This window comes from Corvus brachyrhynchos, unplaced genomic scaffold (genome assembly GCF_000691975.1).
Source record: "Corvus brachyrhynchos isolate BGI_N302 unplaced genomic scaffold, ASM69197v1 scaffold97, whole genome shotgun sequence".
NCBI classification, from domain to species: Eukaryota; Metazoa; Chordata; class Aves; order Passeriformes; family Corvidae; genus Corvus; species Corvus brachyrhynchos.
The window spans coordinates 6,151,255-6,177,969 of record NW_008239758.1 but is presented as its reverse complement, the minus strand read 5'-3'; the positions used below and the strand labels follow the sequence as shown (position 1 = coordinate 6,177,969).

Here is a 26,715-nt window from a genome sequence, read left to right as displayed (position 1 = left end):
AATAATAGCATGGATTTACTGTCACTGAACAAAGAAAATGGGGAAAATAGACACCAGCCATTGTAACATTGGAAATGGATACAAGAAGATAAAAAGTAAAAATTCATGGCAGTCAGTCCTTAGAACAGTAAGAAAGTATTTGAGACCATCACCAGAAAATAACTTCTGGAATGCTACTATAGAAATTATTACGTGGATAAGATTTTGTTTACGAAAGTGGTGCCTTTAATTTGTTGGAGGTATTTCTTTTCCCACCCAAGTCTATGTTAGTCTTTTCAAAGATTATAGCCTGTTCTTGCCTGGGTGTTTTCAATAATGATGATACTAAATGTTGATTATCTTTGCCCTTATCATTTCTTCTTCTGGGATTTATTAGGTCACTGGACTAAGAGAAAAGGGAACGAACTCTTCAGGACCTTTTCTATCTGCCATGGATTGGCTCTTTAAGTCTTGTTCAGTTTGTTCTGACCCAGGAATGGGAAACTTTCTACTCTGTTGACTGTACACTTAGTCCTATTCCAACATTTTTTCTTTATAGATTGGCTTTAAAAGAGACCAAATCCTTACAAGGCTGATGCTAGGACTTACACCTCTGAAGATGCTTTACCTCATTTTCTATTGTTGTCACCATCTCCACAGTCAACGCTTCCTCAGCACCTTTTGCCACAGAAGATAAAAATATTGATATGTAGTTGTGGAAAGCAGGTGTTGTCTTTGAAATCTTCTGATATTTCAAGCCAATGTTCCCATTTTGCACTGGGGTGAAAACACAGACTTGTTTTAAAATAACTTGCAAAAATTGAAAACAGCTGATCACAGAGCAGGTCATTACCCTCTTTCAGCTGAGGAAAACTCAGATTCCAGTCTCTCTGCTTCAAAGCAAGGATGTAGATTGTTAGAAGGTCTTTTGTTGAACTTGTCCCTGCTTCTCATGTAATAGTTGTAATATTCTGTGTAAATAATGAGATCTTCCTTGAGCCAGAAAGAGATTAAATTGCGCAACTCAGCAACAACAGCGCTCACCTAAAATGGAATAGCCCCCATCCCTCACAGGGAGGAAGGGAGCTCAACTTGCAAGGATATCTTTCTTGTGGAGTCTGATCAAAAACATCACTCAAGAGCTGAGCAGCTCTCCCTGAGAAAGGTCACCTGTGCCGTGTCATACCCTCACAAACAAGTTTTGTCTTAGACAAAACATTTCTCACCAAATCTCTTCCTGCTTCCTACCTCCTCTTAGCTTTATGAATATAGCAGAAAGTTTCCTTTGGGGGTGCTGAAAGTAATGACTGAATTCCACAATGAATTTGAATCAGAGATTCATACAAAGCAGCAACGAAAAGGACATTTTATAATGAGTTTGAGGAAGATACTGTAAATGAGGATGGGGAAAAAGTACAACTATGTACTACCAGGGCTAAAAAAACCCTAGAAATTTTGTCCAGTTTACAGCAGCTTAGTCCTGCTGGAGATCACTTATTTTATAAGGTATAATTTAGAACAGATATATAGATTTTCTTTTGCCACAGAATCCATAAGGGCAGTTTGCACTTGCTCATAGGTTTTTTTTTTTTTTGAGTAGTCATTTGTTTAAAAGATACTGCTCAGCAGATTGTGCAGAGACTTGTTCTGGTTTGGAGGGGAAGCTGGGAGTTGATAAAATGATGTTATCTTGCAAGATAATTGAAAGTGGAGTGAGATTATTTGGTTTGAATTGCTATCTCTACATGAAAACAATGGAGTATGAATCTAGCCTTTCTGAAGGTGTTTACTTTAGCCCTCCTTTTTTTTTTTTTTTTTTTTTACATTACATTGTGCTTTCAATTCTGTTTTTACTGCCTTTCTCATATTTTTCTTTCTAGCCTTGAGGAGGAATAGGCTTGGATCTGTTATGTGAGTTAGGGAGAAGGGCTGCATAACCATGGCATGATGGCCCAGAGCATGTATGCCTCACTGGCTGGCAGTGATGGGGAAGAAGGGAGACAACCCTAGAACACAGCACAGACAAGCAAGCCTGAGTTACTTGGTGACTTGTTCACAACCTTCAGCTCTCCTACACCCAGGTGAATTGGCACCTGAATAAACCCTGTCACCTGGGCTACCTGACAGAACCATTCCACCAAAGATGAAAGCTGTGAATGTGCAGTAGGTAGCTGGACACCAATTTTGTAATGACCTTTTAAGAGCAGCCCTTCTGTCTCTTCCAGTGAGGGAGAATGAAATAAATGGGATCTGAAAGTGGAGCTCAGGCTGGCTTGGAAAGAGCGACAGAAAGGTCACTTTTCTGATCAAGCCAGTATGTTCAGTGATTGGAAGGGCTTCCAGGGGTCAGAGCATTGAAGCTTTTTCTGGGGCAGGAACAACCCTGCTAACTTCCACATACACAGAAATTACCTGAATTTCTTATCTGACTGATCAGCTCTATGTAGAGGTGTTGCATAGGCTGGGTACCTGCAACAAGCCACCAAGACTGCTTCTGTGGTTTCACACATTTAGTTCTCACCAAATCCTTTGATTTTTGTACCCTGAAGTACAATTTGTACTCGGGCCTGGTATTAAATGTCAGCTTTGAAAATAGGCCTTGTCAGGACTAATGCAAAATTCATTCTTGTGGTTAATTTAGCGAGATAGATCAGCAGACATTGTACATTTATTAAACAACCATAATTATATTTATATTAATGCCAGTCTCTGCCCAGGAGAGATTCAGGCCTGGCATAATAGGATTTGTTTCTAATGCAGAATAGAGATCTCTGAATATAGATACAATGATAAACTCAGGGTTCTGAGAATGAGGCCATGTTGTGGGCTGAGCTTGAGTAGCTCTGTGATGTTCAGAGTCTCGTTCTGCAGGTGAGGCTGTGGGCTGTGACAGAGGTACATGGTCAGAGTTCGTGTCACACTCTGGGAATACTGTCAGATTTTTGTTTATTCTGGGTGCTGCAAAGTTGGTTGAAATTCATTGGTGCAGGTGTTGACTGCTTTCGGGTGCACTGCACGTGCATGTTCATTCTCTTTATAAGGTCAGCAAAGCATCCTGACTCTTCTAAAGGCTGCCTGCTGTGCCTGAAGTGTGCTTAGTTTCACTCTACCTCCTCTCTAGGATATGGCATCAAGTCATTTTAGTAAGAGATTGATCATGTAGCACATTTTTATGTGGGTAAGTCATTGCTTAGGCTTTGAAAATAGATGAGCAGGATTCTTTCTGAATTTTCCTACGTACAGTTATGTTATTTCTGGAAAATGGCCTGTGGTTATTTCCCTGCTCTGTTCTGCATTGATGTCCTGGGAATAAAGCAGGAGCTTTCTGGGGCAGTGGCAGCTCTGCCCAGTTGGTGGCAGGTGGGAAGAACAACCTTGACTGGATTCAGCAGCATCTTCCTGCTTTTCATGCTGACACAGTGCCCACCCCACCTCTCCTCCTCTGCATACTGATGTCCTGCATCTTTAGTCTGCTTGTCTGTCACTGCAAACAGGGGAGAGCAAACTTGACAGTGGTGGATTGAAGGATTAAATGGTTATTGATTCCCAGACCTCTTGCATTCCTAGAGGTGGGGGTCGGGAAGGATGTGTGCCTGGGGACAGAGCATGCAGGTTTGTAGGGGTGTGTTAGCATGGGTGGGTGGCAGGATGTATGTGATTATGATTTTCACATGGATTTGCATATTCTGGCTGTGTGCAAGTGAGAGATTGTACTTGGAAGAAGCTGTGCACAAGGTCGTGTGTACATGTGTGAGTGTACATTTATCTCTGCTTGTAGGCAGAACGTGAAATACTGGTAATTGGTATCAGCACTACCTGAGTCTAACACAAAGATTGAACTCGATCTTGGAGGTCTTCCCTGGACTAAATGATTTTGTGATTCTACTACATGAGAGCATGTATCTTGTGTGGACATGTGGAATGCACATGGGTGCTCCCTGTGGGTCTATACCAGGCAAGGTGGAACTAAAATGATGATGAACTGGGTGTTATTCTGCTGCTGGGTGACAGTGTCACAGTTACCAATGCAGGTAGGGTGGGAAGAAGGCAGAGATGCATAACCTCAGCCTTCCTGTTAAATCTTTCCTGCCACAGGACCTATGGGAGTCTGTAGTAGCCTGTGAAAGGGAAAAGAAGCTCAATTCTAAAGGAAGACTGAAAAGAAAATGCACGCAGCAGTGATGGAATTCAGATTTCATTAGCTTCTGATATCTCTGTTCACAGGAAAAAAATCACATTTCCTTGGTGACCTTTTAATAAATGCAAAGCTGGGGGGTATCCTGTCTCTCAGATCCCTTCCGTTTGTAACTAACTGGAGTGGAGGTGTGCAGTGCATGGGACCGCAGCGGAGCCTCTGAAGGACAGCATGCTCACAATACTGCCATTTGTGCATTTCTTGCTTGCCTGTGGGAGCCCTCAGGACAGCAGAGAAGATGAATGCCTTGTGAGGTTCTGTCCTGCCCCTTCTTCTACCCAGGGTTGGAGCAGAAGGGTGGGGCAGGCTCCTCACACTGTGCAGTCCTGTTCAGTGACACCTCATTGATGTGAGGGGTGCTGGGCTCGTGGAAAGCAAACCAGCACAGGCAGCACCTGTCACAGCTGCTGCTTTCAGCTGTTACCTGCTGCTTGTAGGGCAAGGGACAGCAGCTTGTCCCTTGTAATGTTTCCTCCTTTCTGCTCATACAGTGTTTATTGAAAGGTGCAAAGGAGCCTTTAGATGTTCTTGACTTTCCTTACCTTTCTTTAGGGTCTTCTACAGCCTTTCAGGCATGTCTTTGTCAGCACAAACATTTTGGGAATTAAAATTACGTGGATGGATTTAGTGGCAGAGGAGTACAGGAAAAAGCAAGACCATTTCAGCTGGAGAGGGAGATGTGGAGTTAGACCCTACTGAAGTGCCCTTAGCCTGTGGATAGGGAGATGCTCAGTATCCCATAGATGTGTACATGGTGACTGGTGCAAGTCCTTGATCCTGATTACAAGGGCAGACCTTGCTATCAGGGTATTGAGACAATGTTTTAGTGAATGTGCTGTTGTCAGTGAACCAGTGTTGTCAACTGGTGTAGCATGAATGGGACCTTTTGTGAGTCCATTGCTAGAAAGGAGAAGTCTTATTGGGATTTCTCATATATTTTTTGAAATATCTTTTGTTACACTCTCTGGGAAAGAAAAAGCTTGGGTAGATTTATGAATTCACGTGAAAAGGTTCATAAAAGAGGGACAGCCTGAAGAGAGATCAAATTATTGTGGTACAGATTTGGCTTATTATCTGCTCATACAGCCCAAGAATGAGAAGCATGTGGCTCTTCTAGGTGTGCTTGGAATACATAAGTACAGTCCAGATGGCATTTAAGGTCAGGCTGGCTTTGCTGGAAATCCTGACTGGTTGAAATAAGGGAAAGTAAAATTCTGAAGAGAGGCTTATTTCATGAAGACTGAATAACAGATATTTCAACCCCCAAGGTGCTTCATTATATATCCCTCTCTTTCCAGTCAGTTCCACTGATTGCATTTGAGAGTGTACAGCTATGATAAACCGAATTAAATGTGAGCTCTCATAACTCCTCACCCAGAATCTAAACCTTAAAGAGATTCCAAAAAGGCAGAATCAGTAATTGAAGGCCTTCTCCTTTAAGACAGCCAGAATGCTCCCAAGACAACCAGAAATGTTTTACCCATATTTCTGTGTCAATACTACTGAGGCTTGGCATAATCCCAAAATACATCTCATTTATGTATATGTTCTTGAATTTAAAAGGAAAAGAGGAAAGAAAAAAAAAAAAGAAATTAATAAAGCCTTAAGAATTTTTTCCTCCGTTGCCCATGACACATTTTTTTGGAAACAGCACAAAATTATTTGTCATGTATACAGAACTCAGTCTCTTTGTATAGGGATTGTAGAGAATTTGCTTTCACTTGGAGGGCAAATCAGTAGTAGGGTAAATGGAGAGAATAATTCCATGTGTAACCCATGTAATGTGCTGACGATTTGTCTGTGAGGGGGTGATTAGTCCTTGTGAATATCTGTGCCCACAGCTCTTGCAAACCTGGTACAAGAACACTTAGGGACTGAATAACGACTTTGTCTTCACTGATTGCATGTAATCCTTATTGGGTTTTGGATGCACAGCAAGGTTAGTGGCACCGAGACACAGCACGAGTTTATTATGCATGACTGTAACCTGCTTGCTGACAAATGTACTGTCTCCACACCCAGACAAAGAAGTGAAAAAGAACAGGTTATATTTTTCCTAAATCATTTGCCAATCATTTTTGATTTTCATTAGGAGTCTAAAAGTCTGGGTAATTGTACAGCTCAGAGTGGCTTTGTAGGAAAGGGCTTAATTTTTATGTTTCCATTTAGTGAATTTTATTGTATTGTTTCTGAGCTCATTGATGAATAAATCCTAGTTACACTGAAGCAAATGCCTGGGAAATAGAAATACAAGTCTGTGTTACTCCTTTGTATGTATTGGGGGTGACAGGTATTGCTGAGTGTAATTAATTCCCTTGCAAAGGACCAAGATCTGCATTATTGTGTTTTCCCATTTTAGCACTAATTACTAGAAATTATTAGCACGGTGTTAATAAATGAGTGAAGACTGTGTGCACAGTTTACAAGAGAAATAGATATGGATCTCTGTGTGCCTCTATTTAGCTCCTGCCTGTACTTTCCTGACTCACAAGAGGTGAGTGCTTGTACTGGTGGAGTGTTTGTGTGCAAGGAATATTTGAGTGCAAACTTGTGACTGAATGTGGGCACACATATGAGTGAACTAGTTCACAACATGTTCTCTCACACCTCCAAGTACACAGATGTCCACTGGTGTGTCTGGACATGGTGAACATGTTACTTTAATTGTGTAGTTATGAATGGCTGTGTTTGTTATGGTACCTGTGTACCAGAAATGTGTTCTTGGATGTCGGTGATCGTCATTCTGAGACAGAGAACTTTCCATATGTGCCCTTTTCTCTCATTCATCCTCACAGGTGTGTCCTCTATTAGTAGCAGTTAATAAGGCCTTTTGGTTTTTTGTTGTTTTGGGGCTTGGTGTTGGGTTTTTTTTCCAGAGAGATTGTGCATAAAGAGCTTGGCAGAAGGTGGTATTTTCTTGAAACCCATGTCTAGCACTTTTTTCCCACTGTCAGCCAATTACTTCCTTTAATGTCTGAACATAAGACTTGCCAATAAAAGTCCCAAAATAGCTTCTCTCACTATTACTAATGTTTGCCAACAATAGCTAGGGAAGAGGATAGGAAATCTATTTTTGTAGCTGAGTTCTAACATGAGGTAACCCTGTAGGCTTTAATGAAAATTCATTCGGTGCCTAAAGCTAAAAGCTTATTTGTACTGGAAAGTTTTTTTGACCAAATTCAAATATGAAAGTTGAGAGGTGACAGGTGCTGGTTACTTATGGACCAGGAGGTGCCAGACAAGTGAGTGCAATGTAACATAGGGAAGTTTGGCTGTGGTTGATGTTGTAACCTCTGAATGGAAGAGCTTTTTTTTGAGTATGTGCTGGTCTAGGCTCTATCCACACCACAGCCCTTCTTGTCTGAGCGTTCTCCAGCATCAGGACTGAATGTGAAGGACTGTATGCAGAGCTGAAGTGGAAGGGACAGGCAGGTTCAGCTCAGCTAGGGATAGACAGATATGTCAAGGGAACAATTTTTCTTGTCCAAGCTACAGCTTCTGCAATATCGCTCATCTGGAGCTGAGACAGACAATTTGGAGCCTGTACTGAGAAAAGAGTTAAGTGCAGTGGTACTAATGTGATTGTTTATTGTCTTCTTGAGCCTGTCCAGATTCCACCCCTGTCCACCCCTGCTGTGTGGGACAGCACCAGCTCTTTATCCTGCCTCATATCCTGCCATCCAGCTGCACTTGTGGACTCTGGACAGCCTTTGTCAGAGTGACTGGTGCTCTGTGGGTGTGACTGAAGACCTGCCTGCTGTCCTGGTCTCAGTATTATCTGTCATTTTGCCCAAGTTTCATGTATTGCTGGTTTTTTATTACAAAGTATAAAGGATACAAGTTCTTTTTAAGCCAGGCTCTTTCCTGTGGTTTTGCAGTGGGGATTTTGAAACCTAATCTTTATTTTTTGTGAGTCTCTGATTTTTTTTTTTTTTTTTTTTTTTAATAAAGTATGGCAGAATTCCAGATTAATACCTTCAAACACTTTAGTTCCTAGCCATGCGGGGTGAAGTGTGAGAGGTACAGAGAATTGTGGGCTCTCTCCCTAACTCTGCCAATGCCCTTGACAGGGTGTTTTTGACTAGGTTACTCCTCCTCTGATTCAGCAGCCCTGCTTGAATCTTGCAGCACTGCTCTCCTACCTCCCAGAGGGTATCCTGTGATTAATTGTGGGATGTATCTAAATGGCTTTAGCATGCAGGCTGAAAGTCACCAGGGACAAAGCTGTTACTAGGGCAGGAATAAAGGTCAGGCCCTTGCTGACATCGTTGTCGCGATTAATTAATACACTAATCTCTATAGCTCCTCTTCAGCAAATATAATTTGGCCTCACCCTTATTTTGTTCATTTTACTGTGACTTAGCTTTGAGACAACTAAGGAAAAGACCCTGATGGAAAAATCCTGCTTTTTGCCATATACCTTCCCCTCGACCAGCCCTATAACTTGTTCCCTCCTTGTTAACTTTTGCTCCTGTTTGAGGGTTTTGCAGGAAAGTCCCCTGGCCAGTTAAATGTCTCTTCATTCCATACCAAAAGAAACTTATCCCTCAGTTCAGGTTTTGAGGAGTGATAGCTGATTGCTTCAATTACTAGGAAAACAGTGTGTGGAATTGATTGAAGGGGAGAGTTAACATCTGATTCTATTTTCCTGTGGATATTTCCTGTAGGAAAGTGCAAGACCAATTCTGTAAAACGTTAGGAGGAAATGTTTGTTCCCCAGGTGAAGGGCTGAGTCTCCATCCATGACTGCAGGAAGGAGGTATCAGTAGTTTGGATTCTGTGACCACATAGCCCTGAGGCTCAGCATTTTGGAAGAGCTGTTTTTGAACACAGAGTCTGTCCAGGCTCTATTACAGATTGCTACCAGCATCAGAAGATGCAGCAGGGCTTGGAGAGAAGCAGAAGGCAGAGTGAGTGAATGTGTGTGGTGAAGTGCAGTGAACTGAACCATCCTTGGATGGGCAAGAAGGAATATTCCCTGCAGTGCTACCCACTGGGAAATCAAAGAAATGAAGAAAATCTCTCCTTGTCTTCTCTTTAGCTCTTAGTTCTGGTTTGTTGTACATTCCATTCCTTCGTGATTACACCCATGTCTCAGTCAGGTATTGTTTTCTGCTTGAGTTGGGAACATTCCCTAAAGCTGTTCTGAATGCACAGTACTCTTGTTCTCTTTCTTAGGCTAGTTTTAGACTGAATTTTGGCAGATTACACAAGTGTGGAATGTATACTGTCCTGTCTTACATCATGATTTATCCTGTATCATTTATTTTTCCTTTAACAGATCCTTAGGACTGTCAGTCTAATATGCATCAGGGGTTGAAATGTATTAACATAATGCAGCGCATTGTGGGTAACCCCATGCAAATTGTTCTGTGGAAAGTCATGTTAAATTATGTTCTTGGGGAAAAAAAGGGCAGAAAAACAAAGGCTTTCCTTTTTTTAACTGTTTGTTCTGTGGATTTCTGAGCAGCTGCCAGAAGGGCAGGTTTAAGCGAGTTGTTTGCCATTCAGCACCATGTGGAGTGATGCTCCTCCCCACAAAGCACTGCTGAAAGGATGGAGTTGAAAACTGCAGTGGGTTTTCTATACATGTCTCTGTGATGTTTAGTTTTAAAACATTAATAGCTTGTCAAAGGAAAAATCTGAGTGAATGTTGGAGTGGCACAGTAAAGAGAAATGTCTCCTCACTTTTTTTGTCTCCATTGTCTCCATCTCCTCATCTGCAGGAACATCAGTTTTTGTGAACTTGAAGGGCTTCAGACACCTCTTGGAAGAGGCAGTTCTGATCAGACGTAGTGTTTTTAGATCTTTGTCTTCTTTGTTCTCTGTTACCAAGGTCATTTTCTTGGAAACTGGCTCCTTAGTTCCTCTGAAAGTCCATACACTTTCCAAAGTGAAGCAGTAATCCTCCTTTTGGACAGAACATTTGATTGTAGTAGAAATGATTGCAATGGCACAAACAGAGGATTATCATTTTCAGTAGAAATCATAAAAGGACTCCTAAGAAAAAGGCAGCATGTTCTTATGCAAATTCTCTCAGGTAGTACAGCTGAGAGCCTGGAATCTGGAGTCGGCATCTCCTCTGCTGATAAATGTTCATCTGCTTTGCTGTGAATGGGCAGTTGGTTTTCAAAGACTCAGAAACTTGTAGTTAGTTTTTACAAGTCCTGTGTGCTTCTCACATGATGCTCTCTCTAGGAGGTGAAACATTTGTCAGCTGCTCTCCATTTGCTTATTTCTGGTCTCCATCTCTGAAAAAGCCAACATGGACACATTCATGGCAGAACAAGGGGCAACATGGGCTTTTGTGTGGGTCACATCAGTTACTCCACTTGCTTGACAGAGCTGCCTCCTCTCAGCATAGCTCTGTGTCTCTGAACTTTTCTCCTTTTCTTCAGTCTGCTCCTCACAGTCTTCAAAGACCTGATTTCTTTGTCTCTGTCTCTCCTAAAGCATAGAGTGTGCAGGTGTTAAACTGATCCTGTGCTGGTGGGATTATGGAAGGGAAAATACTGGCAGGTGCTTTGCAAAAGTTTACATTCAGCTGCCAGTTTTGACAGATAAATCGTAAATATGTCCAAATGTCTAAAATCATCTGCATGCTCCTGGTCAGCTCCTCATGGACAAGCACCACAAGTTCCTATCTCCTGTAATAAAGTAGAAGTTTTGTTTTGATCCTCATTTTTGCTTTCCTTTTAGTAATAATTTCTTTCAATAAAATTTAAAGCATAAATATCTAGCATCCGTATCTTAATGGCTCTCAGTTTACTTTGTGCCACTGGACATGTGGGCTGTGATGAAAGGAACCTTTGGGCTCTGCAGGCCTGCAAACCCTTGTTAGTGGTTAACAACAATTGGTTCACCTGAAAGGACCTTCTTGATCTTTGATTTCTGACTGTGGGTATCTCATCCCTGGGACTCATTGCAGGATATCCCTCCTAACCCAGCTTCTGAATGAAATGATTAGTAACTTGCCCTTGAACTGTCTGGTGAAATCTCCCTCTAACCCAGCTTTCTCATGTATTCTGTAACTTTGTATGGTATTATTGTATTACACCTTCATTTTGTGAACCTATATTATATTAGAGCAGACATCAAAGAGGGTCCTGAAGTATTTTTGCCTGAATTACCCTCAGTGTTATCAGCCATTCTCCAGGTGACTAGTATAGGGTATTCAAAAGAAAGAAAGAGAAAAAAAGGGTCATATTTTCCCTGTTATTGCCCATTTCTCTGCTAAAAATGACAAGAAGCAAGAAGGGTCCTGTGTCAGAATGATTGCACTGACACCTGTGAGAGAACAGCCAGTGAGCTTCTTGCTTGTACTTCCATCCTCCCTCTTCAAAGGGAGCAGGCACCAGGCTGGGGGAAGCCCTCTCCTCTGCAGTGCCTCTTTGCTCTGATCTGAGCTGGGCAGAGATGATTTTTGTGCTTTCCCATGTGCCTTTGGCTTGGAAAATCAAGGCCTGCTTTGTTGTTTTAGAAGTGCTAATACAATAAATTGTAGAATCATAGTTGCTTCCTGTCACTGATGCTGAGGTTGTAGGGAGGGGTAGGTGGGAAGGCTGGCTTTGATGGTGTTTGCTGAAGATGACCAAAGAGAATTTGTGATATGGAAAAAAGAAATTAGCCTGCGGGAGCCATTTATAATTTAAGAAAAAAGTGTCAGGTAGCTCTTGACATGTATCAGAATAAGGGGATGGATATAGAAGGCATGAAAGGTTACAGTAATGAAAGCTGAAATGAGAGGAAGGTGCAGAGCTGTGGATTGGTCTGTGTCCTTACCTCTCACCTGTGGGGGTCTGTGTGAGGACCTATTTAAAGTAAATTTTTAAGGAAACCAACACACAGAGGGCCTCAGGATAATCTCTTCTGGACATGTGCATGTAATTATTCCACCATGGAAGCTGCCATGTGCCATCTGATGTGGCCAGGAAAGCCACCCCCAGGCAGAAGCTCTGCTCTGAGGCCCTTGGCAGAAGGAAATGAGGGATTTTGTGGAGAGCAGACATAGACCTGGAAGAAAGAAACATGCTTCTATGCTTCAAGGAGTGATTTGGAAAATAATAATGGATTCTAAGCACTGGAATAATATGAGTTTGTGTAGGCTGAGATTGGGATATGTTCTGGAGTCACAGGTACCCTGGCAGAGCTCGTAGGCAGCCAGGATGGGAACAGAGCAGGATGCTGTGGGACCAAGCTGGCTGCTTTGTACACAAATCAGTGCTCACACATTGTCTGCTGTGTGATTTGATATTTGATTAAGGTTGTAACTCACAGAATTAGGTGAATCCCAGTTTTTTTCCCCTGTAGTAGTTTTAAGGAATTAAGAAATTGAACTACTAAAAAGAAATCATTAAAACTGGCCAGCAGAGTCAGCAGTTTACTGTCTAAACCAGGTTCAACAAGGTAAATAATCATAATTATGATTCCTTATGTTTGGAAACTTACTTGATGTCATGAGAGAACCACCAATAACACAACCACAGGAACTGGACTAACACAGGGATAAGGAAACTCAATGACTGGAGAGTATTAATAGAATTAATAGTGCCCTGTTAATATGATTTGTAATTTTTTTTAAAGAAGTACAGAAGTTAGAGTGCAAAGGAGAAATTAGTATACAGAGTTTCACTCATGGCTTTCAAGGGTGAACCTAGGCTAATTTTCATGCAGAATGGTATCAGTGGGCCTCCCAGATGAGTCAGAGCTGATGAAAGGAGAGGCTCTCGCAAAAAGAAAAAAATAATCAAGAAATTTTGGGAGTTATGGAGTGAGAAACAAAAGGGACTGTTTGTGTAGTCAAAATCTAGTTAAAAGGCTGGTAAAAGTGGGTAGGATAAGGCAACATTGGGATGGAAAGAAATGTGAAGTGAATCCAGTTACTGCTCTGGGAATTGGGGCTGGGCAGTATTTGCAATTTGAATGACTGGAAGGCAAGGAGATAATAAGATAATAAGATCTGCTGCGAGCAGCTGATGCAAATTATACAGTGGGAAGAAGGGCTGAAAGATTGTGGGTACTAGAATGGAAGATGAAACATAGGCAGTGGCAGGGTGCAGCATGTTTGAAGGAATAGTTTAAAGCATTCAGACGCATGGCTGGGCTCTGAATTAGCTCTAACCATTCAGGAAAACATAAGTAGCTATTATAAAGACAGCTTGATAAAGATGTCTGTGCCATGTGCAGCAGCAGCAATAAAGAAAAAGTGAATAAGATTCCTGTGTGTGTGAAGAAACAGGGAGACTTGGAAGATGTTCTAATATCCCTGTAGACGTGAGTGGTAATACCTCCTGCGGAGTACTGTGTGTGTTATGGGTCATTTCTTTGTGAGAGACAAAGCAGTGATATACCTGGGCTGGAGGGAACAGATGAAAGTGTTTAGTGGCCTGGAAGGCAGCTTCAATACGGGGAAAGCATTAGGGATCCTAGAGCTGCTGAATTCTAAAGGGGAGGAACAAAGCTCAGCAGGGCAGAGAGCAGAGCAGCGTGCGGCAGGAACACTGAGCACCGGGCTGGGGGAGGCTCTGCAGTGCTGGGGATGTTTGGAGCCAGCACAGCAGGGAGCAGAACCCACCTCACGGGGTTCTCCTCTACGTGACACTGCTGCCAGGCCAAGGCACAGCTTCAGTGGTTTGCTAGATCCCACTGTGGTCTAGTGTGGCAGCAGAAGGATGGAGATAATGTGGGGTATCATGCTGGAGCAGCTGGGGTGTTGTCTGAGTCGTGCTGGCTTTCACTAAATCTGCTCTAGTGCCCCTGTCCCTGTGCTGGTGCAAAAGTGAAAGGTGCCAGGGTCCTGGTGTCTCATTTTGGATGGGGAATTAAAGCACACTAACCTTGCTGTATCATTTTGGTCAATATACATATTTTCATCCCCTCTCTGATGGGAAGAGTAGAATGTAGTTGTTAATTTAAATGCTTGAAAACCATGCAGAAAAACAACAAAGTGTTGTGTAATATAATACAAACATGTGTCACGGTTCCATGAAATTAAGATGCAACAATTGATTCTTTATGTAACACATAATTAACCTGGGGATCCCCACTGTGAATGGCATTATGATGACAAATACCTTACCGAGATTTTTTTAAAGCAGGTTTGACACTTTGAGTAGCATCTACATTTACATTAGCCAGGATGAGTACTATAAATCATTTTTTCCAAGGCATGTGATGATTAACAGCCAGGATTAGAAAATTATTTTACACCCATGGTGAAACATGGCCAAACTGGGTAAATTCACAGATGAAGAGAAGGCTTGGGTGGGTCAAGAGTCTGCTTACTTTTCCGTACATGAAAATTATTTATAGAGGCAAACTTTTAAGTGGAAGAAGAGGGGAAGAAAAGTCATCTAGGGATTAGGCTGCCAATTTAGAACTTGAAAGATTTCAGCTTCTTGCTTTCCCAAACTGCTTTTAAAAGCTAATTCATTTGACACAGATTCTGAGACGTACTTAGAGCCCCACCTTACACTTAATCTCCAGATACCTCAGGCTATAACCTTTCTGTGACTTGTTCCATGTTCCACAGAGTTCAGATAGTAGGGAATGAAACATATGTGAGAGGAGGTAATGGCTAGGCTACTGATGAATTTTCAAGGCACCATCAGATACCAGTTAGTCTGTCGCAAATACTGGGAGCATGGGGAAGAAAGGTGCTTTCTTGAAAAAAGCACTTGATAGTCTCCAATAACTGGTAATTGCTTTATTTCCTTACACCTCCTCAGAATTCCAATGTCACTTAAACAGTTCCCTAGTTCTGTTTCTTGTCTGCCAAGTAGGCAGCTTAAGTATCCTGGATCAACATTTGGTTTCTTTAAGAAATTAGCATGGTGGGTTTTGTTTTGTTTTTTATTATTATTTAAAATAATGGCATTGCCTATGTTATTGGTTATGTCTACTGTCAAAAGATTGCTCTCTGGACTGTCATGTCTTCATTGGATGGTGCAGGCAGGCTTCTCCTCCCCAAAACTGCCTGCAGTCCTCAGATAGGAACTTGAGGCGCTCCTGATCCTGTTACTGTGAAACAGTGCAGACTCCTCTAAAGTGAGCAGTTCTGGCCTGGCATATCCTTAGCTCAGACCCTTCAGTTCTGTTTGAAAAGACATCGTGGGACAAGGTGAAAGATTTTTCAATGTCTGCAGAGAGGGATAAGCTTAGTCCAGGTTCATCCAGGCTCTAAAATAGGTCCCCAGCATGTCACAAGGAAATGAATGAGACAGAAAACCAATGTACTGCTCAATTTTATTGGAAAGCAAGAACTCTGCAAGGAATAACATCTTTCTACACGGTTTGTCTGCATAAGGTGGAAAGTACCCTCATTTCTCATTCTCTTTCTGTTCCCAACATGACCACCCATCACAGTTGTGGCCCACATAAAAAAAAAAAAAAGAAAAAATATTGTGCTATTCCATGCCCAGCTACTACCTCAGTGTGGGAAGTTAAATCCACTCCTGTCTCCATCCTGTGTAGTTTGCAAATTTTTGACATAAAACATTAGCAGCAGTGTTGGGGTAGAGTGGTCAAGCAAAACTAGCTAGCTCAGGTACAACACTAATGCAATTTGGCTCTCCCAACACATGATGAACTTGACATATACTGAGTCATTCATGGGACATGATTAAGGAAGGGAGAAAGGATGCTGAGGAATAAACAGAGAAGGAGAAGAAATTTGGGAGGGAGAAAACGGTGGAGGGAAACCGCTGTGGAAATACTGCAAGGAAAAGGTGTAGAGATGGAAATGTCAGAAAAATAACTAGTCAGTGGAAAGAAGGAAAAAAACCTTCCCCCACAGTAGCACTGGAGAATTCATAACCTAAATAACCGGGTTTTTTGAGAGAAATTTGCAACAAGTTTTTGTTTGCTAAATCCCCAGTTCTCCTATGAGCAGTTTTTCCAGGACTCTTTCTCCAGCAGATTGGAGGGAGAAGATATTTCATCTTCCCTTTCAGTCTGTTCCTTGAACAGTGTTGCCTGTGACATACATATCTTTAATAGTAAAAGAGCCCATTGGAATGATTAAAACAATAACTACTTCTGTGCTGTTGAAGTTTGCTCAGCCAAAACACCAGCTGAGCTCAGCAGAAGTTTTGTGAGCAGATTCAAAGCAAGCCAGGCCTTTTCTCCTCACCACATGGCCAGAGCACCAGATGAAATGAGGACAGAGTGCCAGATGTAATGGGGACAGATGTTCAGAGCAAGGCACATCTCTCCAAGGGTGCCAAAGTGGTCAAGGTTGCCATTAGCTTTCTTCTTGTTATCGTTCCTCTGTATCAGCATCCATTGACCTCAACAACCCTTCCTTCTTTCTCATTCTTTTATGTCTCCCATCCTTTTATCTCCTGTCTCTAACTCCACTCCCTCTCATCTTTCTTTCTAGAAATTCAGGCTAGCCTATTTTTTTCTTTTTTTGCATCTTCAGCCTTTTCTACTCACTTAATCCTCTTGAAATGTTTTGGCCCAAATTCCTATCCCCTTCACTTCATCTGTTTTGCATGCCATACCTGCTGCTGAGAGATCTCTGGGGCATGAGAAAAGCTGGGTTATTCCCTGCTGTCCTAGTTGTCTAAATAGCCAGTTCCCCAGCAGGTGTCTGTGTATTTTCATTCACAGGGGTTGAAAGTGCAGTAACCTTCAGGGCCAGCTCAAGCTAAAATTAAGGCTGCAGATACCAGGCACCAAACACCAGGCACCAAATGTTTCATTCAGCTCCCTAAGTTTGTCCTCTAGAGCTTCCAAATGGCTTTGATTAGTATTCCAAGGGAGAGCTAACTGATGGAATTAGTGAGAAACCAGACTGTCAATTTATTTATACCCGGCCTTAGGGCATAGCCATTGTGCATGTGTAAAGCTATTGAGATGCAGGGAATATTCTGTAAGTGGGTCTGTATATGTGTTGACTGGAAGTGGGTTTGCAGGGAAAAGCTGTTGCCCCAAGGGCTGAACAGTGACCTAAAGTGGGAGAGGCTGCTGATGTGACCATGCTGAATGTTGAAAATCCTTTTTAGGAAAAAAATTGATCCCCCTGAAATTTTCTCTCTACTTGTATTTATTAGTATCTTCCAGCTCTAATTTTACTGTAATTCTCATAACCCTTGTGGAGAAATCTCTAATTTAACTCCTGGAGTCTTTCCACCTCCTTCAACAATATCTGTGCTACAGAACTATCACTGCCTTTGCCTCCTGGAGTATTTAAAGCACATGAGTAATGAATAATAAAGTTTTTCCATTACGCTGTCATTCAGCTTGGGAAGTATTTTGAGGGCAAGCTGAGAGATATTGGAAACATTTAGTTGTGGATATTCATTTGATGCATCAGTGCCGAGCATGAATTAACTGGTTTTCCAATAACATTTGATCAATTTTGTTTAGGAAAATTTGTATTGACAGTGTTTTGGCCAAATGATAAATCTTTTATTCCTGTTCCCCTGTTTTGTATTACAATGGGAAATAAATATATCCCAAATTTAGTCTGTTAGTAGGCATCACCTCCTCCCATTCTGTCTGTTGCAGTATGAAAAGGGTTTAAGAAAAGTTTTTCAGCTCCATTACTCTCTATAATAGCCAGGAAACAATTAACCTGTTATCCCTTAACATGATGCCTGCAGGAGATTACTGCATGACAGGGCCCAAGGGACCAATTTGCATTGTGCAGTGGAATGTGGTGCTTCAAGCTGATGCTGGTCCAGACTGGTACTTTGATGTAGTGGAGAGCAAAACCTGTGTGGAGCTTTGAGCTGATCATTAAAGTAGGATGGTTTAGTTAGCACGTTTCTGAGGATGGACTAATTAGGACTGATGAGCTTGTCTGCAGCTTTCTGGTGCAGGGGTGCTGTTTCCTGCTTCAGAATTCGTCTGGATCCTTTTGGCAAGGGAGTCTTTGCACCATGCTCCACTGGTCACACAGACATGACCAAAGGAGGGGACAGAGCTGTAAAGCCTTGTGCCAGAGAGGAAGATGGGGTCACTGAGAATCCAGGCTGGCAGGACACTGCAGGAGAGGTGCTGGCAGGCAGAGCAACTTCCTCCTGTACAGCTGTGCCAAGCAGACTGTATATTGTCACTTGGTAACACCCAGACAGCTTCGCTGCCATGGAGGTGTTCTTCCTGCCAGCTTCTCAACCAAACCAGAGTGCATCGCTTCTACCCTTCTTTTCTTCTTTCTTGTGTTTCTTAAAAAACATTTTCATAACTCAGAGTTGTAAGCACAATCTCAAGAGTTCTGCAGCTGGCTGTGCCACATGGTTACAAGGGAAGTGCCTGGAGGTCAGGCTTCCCTTTCAGGAATGCAAGTGGGACTGATTATTAACCACTACACCAGGTCCTGGTATTGTTGGCAGATGCCATCAATAACATTAATTTAACATATCACCTCTGTCCCCTGCTTCAGTTTAATGACAGCTGTGCTCTGCACCTCCAGCTCCTCCCTCTGCTGAGAACTGAGGAGGGAGGAAGGAGAGAGAGAATTGTCTGAGTTCAAATAAATAAATATCCATGTTTGAAGGGAAGAAAACATGCTAAGAGGCAGTCCTCTGGCTGAGTTTCTGCTGTTACTCCTGAGCTATCTGGTATTTAAGCAGTATGGGTCCATCGTACAGCAGCTGACTTCAGAGCATGAGCAGTTACTGTCTTAGGCTTCTGAGGTGTGTTATAGTTATAATAATAATAATAATAATATTTATTTGCTCATAGTTTCATAAGGCCTCTTCATATCCTGAATAAAGCTCTAGGGAGTCATAAAGGCACAGGCTGAGTTTCAGCTCAGGCTCTGCTCACATCTCCTTGATAGCTGGACCCTGAGATGCACCCCAGGGAAAGCCTCGAGATGTTCTTTGTATTTTTTGCCCCTGAGAAAATAACTCTCTTGCTGTGGAAATGACGTCTTTTTTCTCTGAAATGTCACCACTTCTGTCTGCTTGTTGTAACTCTGCCACACTAAAATACCTTAAGTCTTTTTAAGTAAAATAATAAAACATTTAGGAATCTATTCAGAGCTGCTGAGCATTCTCATTGTTTCCTGTTAATGACCTTCAGTTCCCATAAACTTCTCCCTCTATTTCCTTGTTAATTATTGCTACACTTTTTTATGCCCATATCTTGCTTGGCAAAGCTTGTGGTAGAGGTGAATAGGAGGAGAGTAGAAATGATGTCAGGTATTTGCCCACTGTGATAAAAAACAGAGACTGTTCAGAAAGCAAAAGTGAGTTTTCCTGGGGCCCTAGACCCTGCCTAGCACTGAGGCTGTTCCCTCAGCTGGTGTGTGCTCCTCTGAGCAGGTCCTGCCTTGTCCAGCCACTCAGTACAGGTTTGAGTTCTGGATTATGTTCCTCATAACATTGATTTCCTGCTTTGCTCACAGGGCCTCAGAAATGAAACTGAATTAAAATATCTTGTCAATAGGAAAATGAATTTGTGATCAGAGAGGGTGATTTTTATGCCAGATGATATTTGCATAGCCTGGGCCTGCTAGAGGTGAAGTGATGGTGGTGCTGTGCAAGTAGTTTCTGTCCTCTGACAAAAATGCACAAAAAAACTCCTTAGGAGAGCTGCAAAAGTTTCTGTGTGAAATCTCTTCTTTCTTCACCTGTGTGTTTTTGGCTCACAAATAATCTTCCAGCTATACAGAGGTGCTCAGACCTGAGGATCCCAAAACATTATACAAATATAATTTTATGTAGAAAAACGAAAAATCAACATAAGATCAGAGCTCTGTCCCCTGTCATGGATTACTGAACACATTCTATTTTATAATATAAATTATAATGTGTTCATTACCCATGAGATGGTCACTAGCAAAAGTCTAATGGAGAGTGATGAGTGGGCTGTGCTGATGTGGAGCTCACACCATGCTTAAGGCCAGGGCTTATTCTGGCCTCCTGCGAGTTGCTAAGGAAACAGCCTGGGAATGGAGCTGGAAGTCTCACAGAAGCTTGGCTGGAGAGATGTTTTGTGCTGCAAAAACACGTAGGGCTGTTGTTGGCTGAGGCAGCAGCTGGTCCAGCCCCTGATGTGTGGTGTGGTCACTAAGTGCCAAAGATGAGGGACTTTGCAGTTTTAGTGTCTTTTTGGTATATCTGAGCTTTGTTTGCCCTGCTCTCACCAGATGTGTGAAGCTGCCATCGATTACACTGACTTACTCTGATGCAGGCACCTGGTGTAAAACCAAACACAGACTATTCACAGTCAGCAAGGATCCGCAGCTTGGAGAATTCCTCTCTTGAAAGATGAGGTTGATAATCCAAACCCTGCCTGTGCCACCAGCTTTTAACAGACTGAGAAATTCCTTAGAGGTGTTTGTTATTTTGCAATTACTTTGCAATTGATTTTCTTAAACAATTCCATAACTTGTTAAAGATCTCTTCCTCCCTTTTCTCCCCTTGTCCAGTTCCCTTTTCCATCTTTTCCACTGCCTAATGTCTATAATCACAGGACTTATTTTTCCCATTGCTTAGATAGACAACTCCTCTACAAAGAAAAAGAAAAACTGGATGATTTGTAAAAGTGGATTTATAGTCTGATTCTCCTGGGGTCCAAGCCTAATTCTTACAATGACTTCTGAAAATTTAGTTGAGGCATTTAAACTATTTGCCTCTGTTTCCCCTGTTGTAAAACAGAGGCTATTTTAGGATAGCTCCTGTAGACCATGTGCTGTTATTAGTTTACAAATGATTCTGTAGGGGAAACTGCCGTACGTAGGAATCACGAAACCTTGTGGCTCTCTCCATCAGGGCCTGCAGCTGGGAACACAGGAGCTGGAGGAGATGGGAAGCAAGTTTTGCCTTGGTTTGCTGATTCTGCACCTCAAATCCCTGCCCTGCAGCAAGGAGCTGATGGCTCAGGCAGCACTCCTGCTGGATCTGGAGGAGGAGATCACAGACCGGGCACAAAGGTCAGTGACTGCCATACCCAGAGGGCTCTGCTGCAGGAATCGAGTTGGTGGGGGCATGTTTTGGGTTTAAATCTGCAGAAAAAGACCCTCCTTATGGCTGAGATTTGCATCTTGGAAACTGCAGTGTAGAGAGTAATTGGAACTGAGATGTAGTTGACTCCCAAAGAAACTGCCAAAGCTGTGTCCTGCAGCCATCCATGTGGAGAAAATAGGTGGAAGAGAAATACCTGTTTTGTATTTTCCAGTGATTTTCCATTTTCCTGTCAAAAATGCTTACTGGAACATGGGGATGTTGCTGCCCCAGACAAATGAATCAATTGTCACATGGAGTTCTGTGCAGGTCAGATCCTCCATGGAGAGGATCTCTTATAAGAAAGGCATTATCTAAGTGCTGCACTGAAGGGAACAAGTATTGCAGATTATAAAAGGACATTGATAGCATGATTTAGAAATTTTGGGCCTCATACTCTATATTCCTATATATGGGAATTCCTATATATATGCAAGTACACCATATATTCTTCTTTTCCTCACTGCATGGAGTCCTTTAGTCATTTAGAGCATAGATTTATGACTTTTTGATAGATAGAAAGAAGTTTTGATCCCGCTGCTTATTTAGGACACGTTTTTCCAAATTGCAAAATTAATTTACTTGCTTCCTAGGTTCGGTGGGGGGTATTTAAGTGAGTTTGCACCATTATAAATACAAGAAAAATTTGACCTGGAAAAGTGTCTGAGTATGAGATTAATCAGCTTGAATTTGTGATGAAGCAAAAATGCATAATTTCTCTAGGCCACCATCACTTGTTAGTGCTATGTGCATCACATATGTTTGCAAGAATATTTTTCCAAGACAAATGGAGAAAGAAGACTCAGTGATGTGACATGATTTAAAGCTCCCCGATGGCTTTGCCATCAAGGAGCTCTCTCAGATTCATCAATGAACATCAAGTTTTTTCAGTTGCAGAAATACCCCCGTAATTTATAGCAGACTTCCAGTCTCTCCCCTGCAGGAACATTTACCCAACATTAGCACCACCTGTTCCTCATGCCAAAACCCATTCTTGCAAGCTTGTTCACAGTTTTAGATGTTTATGAGGGACGGTTTAAAAAGAGGGATAAAATGTAGAGACATTTCTTTGGATTAGCTGTGCTCACTTGTATGTATGAACACATAAATGGAGCAATTAAGGTGGATGCTAAACACCATCCATGTTGTGGACAGCCATCCGAAAAATCATTGGTATGTCATTAGAGAGAGCTGCTGGAGCCTGGATGGGTAGATGGTTCTGGGATATAAATCAAACTCACTTTTGAACAGGAGCTGGAAGGGCCTTTGCATGAAAATAATGTATGGGAAGAAAAACATCAAACCCTGACTTTGTTCAGACACTGACAAAAAGCCATCTGGTCACAGTAACTCAGTGAGCATTTTCTCTGATCTTTGTAGCCTTCTGTTACTTTTTCCCTTAGTTGATTTTATATTAATGGGAATTCACTCTATTTATCCAATACTGTGTGGTAGTTGATCAGTACGGAAGGAAGATCTCTAATTAAAAATATTTTTAAAGAAGTTAACAAAAAGATAAAAGTTCTCTTACTTTGTAAAACTCCCATGTGTCCTCAGTAGCTGAAAGCAAAGTGCCCTGCCCCTTCCAGTTTGCCCAGCAGTAGTGAGCACCTCTGTGGCATCCAGGAATGAATGTTATTGCTAAAAGGCAATTGGTGGCTAGTTATTAGTTTTCACTTCACTGGGTATAACTGCAGGTTGTGAAATTTTACTAGCTTGGATGTAATATGTTACTATTTGCAGACCAGGTAAGCAGCTGAATTGATAGTCCCACCCAGAGGTGTCACATTGCAGGAGCTGGTTGCAAAAGGCTGGGTGAAAGGAGATGCAGAGATCAAAGCATTTGCTAGCATATTCTTTTAAGGAATAAATAATTCATGGAAACTGATTGTGCAGCATATTGATATTCTGATTCAGAAAATTAACACTTTCCCCCCATGTTGCTCTGAGCCTAGCCAAGAGAATTCCATGGTTTGGTTTTAGTGGGAATATTGGAACCAATGGAAGAATGCAGAATACAGATGGCACACTGATACAGACAGGAGGGCAGCTATTTCTATATCCCTCTCTCTACTCACAGGTTTTGAAAAAATAAAAATTATTCTTTATCAAAACATTTCTCTGGAGGAAGCTGAGGGGTGCCACTCAGTCTAATATTAATCTGTAAATATTAGGTCTAATCTAGTTTTATGAGGTAGTATCAGAGCCTCAGAGATTTATTGCTCTTATATCATTACATCAATGGAAATTATACTCTGCTTCTTCCTGGGCTAGACTACCACCTTTGTGGGTTTAAGGAGAGTGAAATGTTTGTAGTTAAAAATTAGCTCTGTTTTCCTCTGTGGTTTCCAAAAAAAAATGCACAATATCCTTGCATGCTTTCTATATTTTGCTTCAGAAAGTGTGAGTAGGTGTGAATGAAAATATCCACATTTCTGTGTACCTTTGCCAAAGCAAAGTCAGACTTGGGGATCCTTCAGGTGCAACACAGGAAAAGTTCTGGGTGGTTACCTGGTGACATTTTTTTCTTGAATGCTTTAAATAGTGAGGAGCAGTGTCTTTTGAACAGCTTACAAGCTATCCCTGTTCCAGAAATCGGCAGTGTCCTGGTCCCAGGAAATGATATGCATGACAGATATTTAAGTGGGAGGCAATAGCTTTTACTGTAGCTAATGTTTTCTGGCAAAGGAAAATGTGTCCCAAAAACTGTCCTGATGACGTGTCTAGAAAAAGATACAAATATGGGTGAGACTTGCCACAGCAGTATTCACCAATATCAGAAGAAGAGATTAGTATTGTTCAGCCCTGATGAAAACACGAGTCTTTTCTTAGTTGTTGAGGGTTTTTTTGTCTAAATCAAGCTGAAATTAAGCTGTGAGCAGTGTGATGTATTGCACAGTGCTTATGTTAAACACCTCTATCTCAATCTAGTGTGTTTTCTATATATGGTCTTGCGAGTGCCCATCTCTGTAATACTCTGGGTGACAGGTCAAGCTGCAGAACAAGAAGTTAATCCAGCACTGGATAAAGCTGACTCCCAGATAAAATGTCTCATTGCAAAGGTACAGAGATCAAAAGCTGTGGAGACACAGATCTCTTCTGTTGTGAAAACCCCGCAGTTCATGTTCTGCATTTGTCTCTCTTTGCCCTGGTGTCTGGTGTGCGTGGCATTGACTTGGCATCTCAGCATTTCCCTCCGACAGCAAACATTTTCACCTGTCAAGGTTCATAACTGTTTGTGTCCTTTAATTTTCCTCTTTGGGCTCTCGTGCTCTGGGTATGCTGCAGCCTCATTCTCTCACCGCTGCTGTGAGGGGGATAAAGGAGCAGGCTGGACCCTGGAATTTATTTCCTGGAATAAACTATTTGCTGTGCACTTTACAGAGCTCTGTCAGAGCCAGTGGTCAGTAATTTGGAGCAAGGTAATAGCTGTCAGGGAAGCGCCTGCTCTAATGGAGGCATCCCCTGTGAATGGGGGATTTCTCACACCACATCAAGTCCATTGTGCTCAGTATGCTGTCTCTAATGAGCCAAAGAAAGGTGAAAGAAGACTTTAGCAGGCCTAACTAAACACGGTTTGGTGCACAGACAAGAATTTCTTCCTGTCCCCGCTTCACCGTCTATCTTTCCCCTAAATTGTCAACTGCAAAAGGAATCATTCACAAGCATGAGTGCAGCAGCACTTGGAACAAGTTCACAGCAGAGGCTGTGAGAATAAGCAAGAGAGGCTGAACTTCCATCAGTGGGGCTATGTGGATAATGGGACAGTAGAGTATTTCCCCTAAACATGTGACTTCCAAGGATATAATTAATTTGGCCTAGCAGCTCTGTGTTACTCTTTCCAACGTGTGGCAGCTCTCTCAGGAACGTGCCAAAAATGGAGAAAGTACAAGATGCAGCACAGAAGATGCACGAGAGCTAAAACGTGTGATGGTGAGGAAGAAAGGTTAAATTGCTCCAGGCATTAGTTGGTCTTTTAATTAATAACCTGTGCTCCTGGCATACATCATATTGACTCTCGCACTTATGCAGGCACTATCACCCACAAGATCTCTGTAGGGACTTAGTTGTTGTGGCTTTTCTTTTCACTAATGATATTTGGGTGTTTTTCTGCACTGAATAGCCCTTTTTCCTCCAGCACTGAATAGGACCACTCATGGACCACTCTTCCAAGATCAAAGGCCAAATATGTGGAGAATTTTCTGGGCTTTGCAGCCACTTTCAACAAACCAAGCCACACCAAGCTTGTACAAGCAATTTATTCTGCTCTCTCTTAAACTTGGCCTCATAAGACACTATTGCCATGCACTAGGAAGAATTACTGATGTTTCCAGCATCCCACCATGCCTTACAGTCAATTCTGGCATTCAGAAGCTTTCTGCTGGAAAAGTGAAATGCAGCTTGTACTTCAGACATGGTGTTTTTTGATAATAGTTTTCATGCCTCATTTGCTATAAAAGTAATTAAGTCACTGCTGTCCAGTAAGTTCACATTTGTCATGACCACAAGGAGGATGGGAAGTGGCTGCTCACATAAAGCAGGTTTGAGAGAGACAAAGTAAGCAATCTCCTCCCTCTACAGTATCCTCCCCTTCTTCCTTGTGGTTTAAGCTGAAGGCACATTCCTTAGTTTTATTTCTTTTTTTCTGCCCTCCAGGTTGTGCTAGGAAATGTTTTGCATAGACTGCAGCAATTGCAGCCATTTGTTCATGAGACATCTCCTGTGTTGAGACAGACTTTTGTGAAGTCATTTTCTGCTGACTCAGATGTTATTTATCTCCTGTGTTTCTTCATCATTTCTTACCTTTCTTGAGCAGAACTAAATCTCTTTCCACCCCAGATGGTAAATATGTCTACCTCTGCTATTAATCAAAATCAGAAGGCTTAATCATTGCTCTGTTTCTTTGTCCAGAGGTAATCTCTTCATCTTCTGTACAGTGAGCAGGGCTGGATCAGTCAGTGTATGGATGGCAGAGCCAGGAATTGACAAGAGGGATTTGCAGATCATTTGGAACTGTGTTTGCTGTTCTTCTATACCACATTGATGCACCATCATGATCCTGGATAGTATTGAACTGTTGGATCTCCCATCTTTTTACTATAATGCGCCTTCCCCTGATTATGGCTGTGCAAGCAATTTCACTCATCTTTTAAACTGTGTGGCCAAAAGGTGATTCAGATAAAATTAAGGTGATTTTGTGGAAATGAAGCAAACAAAAAAAAAGGAAAGTTCAAACAACAAAATAATGCAGCTGGAGCAAAGCACTCGCTTCATTTGGGGCATCTTTAGTGGATCTTTGAAAGCAGAAATGCGGTGTTATAGCCACATGTATGATGGAAAACGGTTCCCCTGCCTGGTGGGCTGGGTCTTCCTATTCTTACAGGGCAATATGGGTGTTGGTGTTATATTGTTTTGATTATACATTCTGAAACAAATTGCATCTCAGGGGTTTAAGTGCAAGACAGGACTTCACCCTGCACAGCACCCCATCCCCTCCCAGTTCAGGTGTAGCAGCGGTCGTGGCATCCAGTCCCAAGGCAGACTGGACAGTTGGACTCTGGGGAGCCCCCTGACATATGGCTG

General features: G+C 42.1%; 1 protein-coding gene across 1 annotated transcript in view; it reads left to right on the top strand.

The window, feature by feature from the left end:
• Window positions 1-26,715, top strand: part of AGBL1 (ATP/GTP binding protein like 1) — a 273,439-nt gene that overhangs the window by 160,388 nt on the left and 86,336 nt on the right. The window contains exon 22 of the mRNA XM_017742726.1: window positions 20,902-21,062. Coding sequence (XP_017598215.1) covers window positions 20,902-21,062 — 161 coding nt within the window. The remainder of the gene's footprint in view (window positions 1-20,901; window positions 21,063-26,715) is intronic.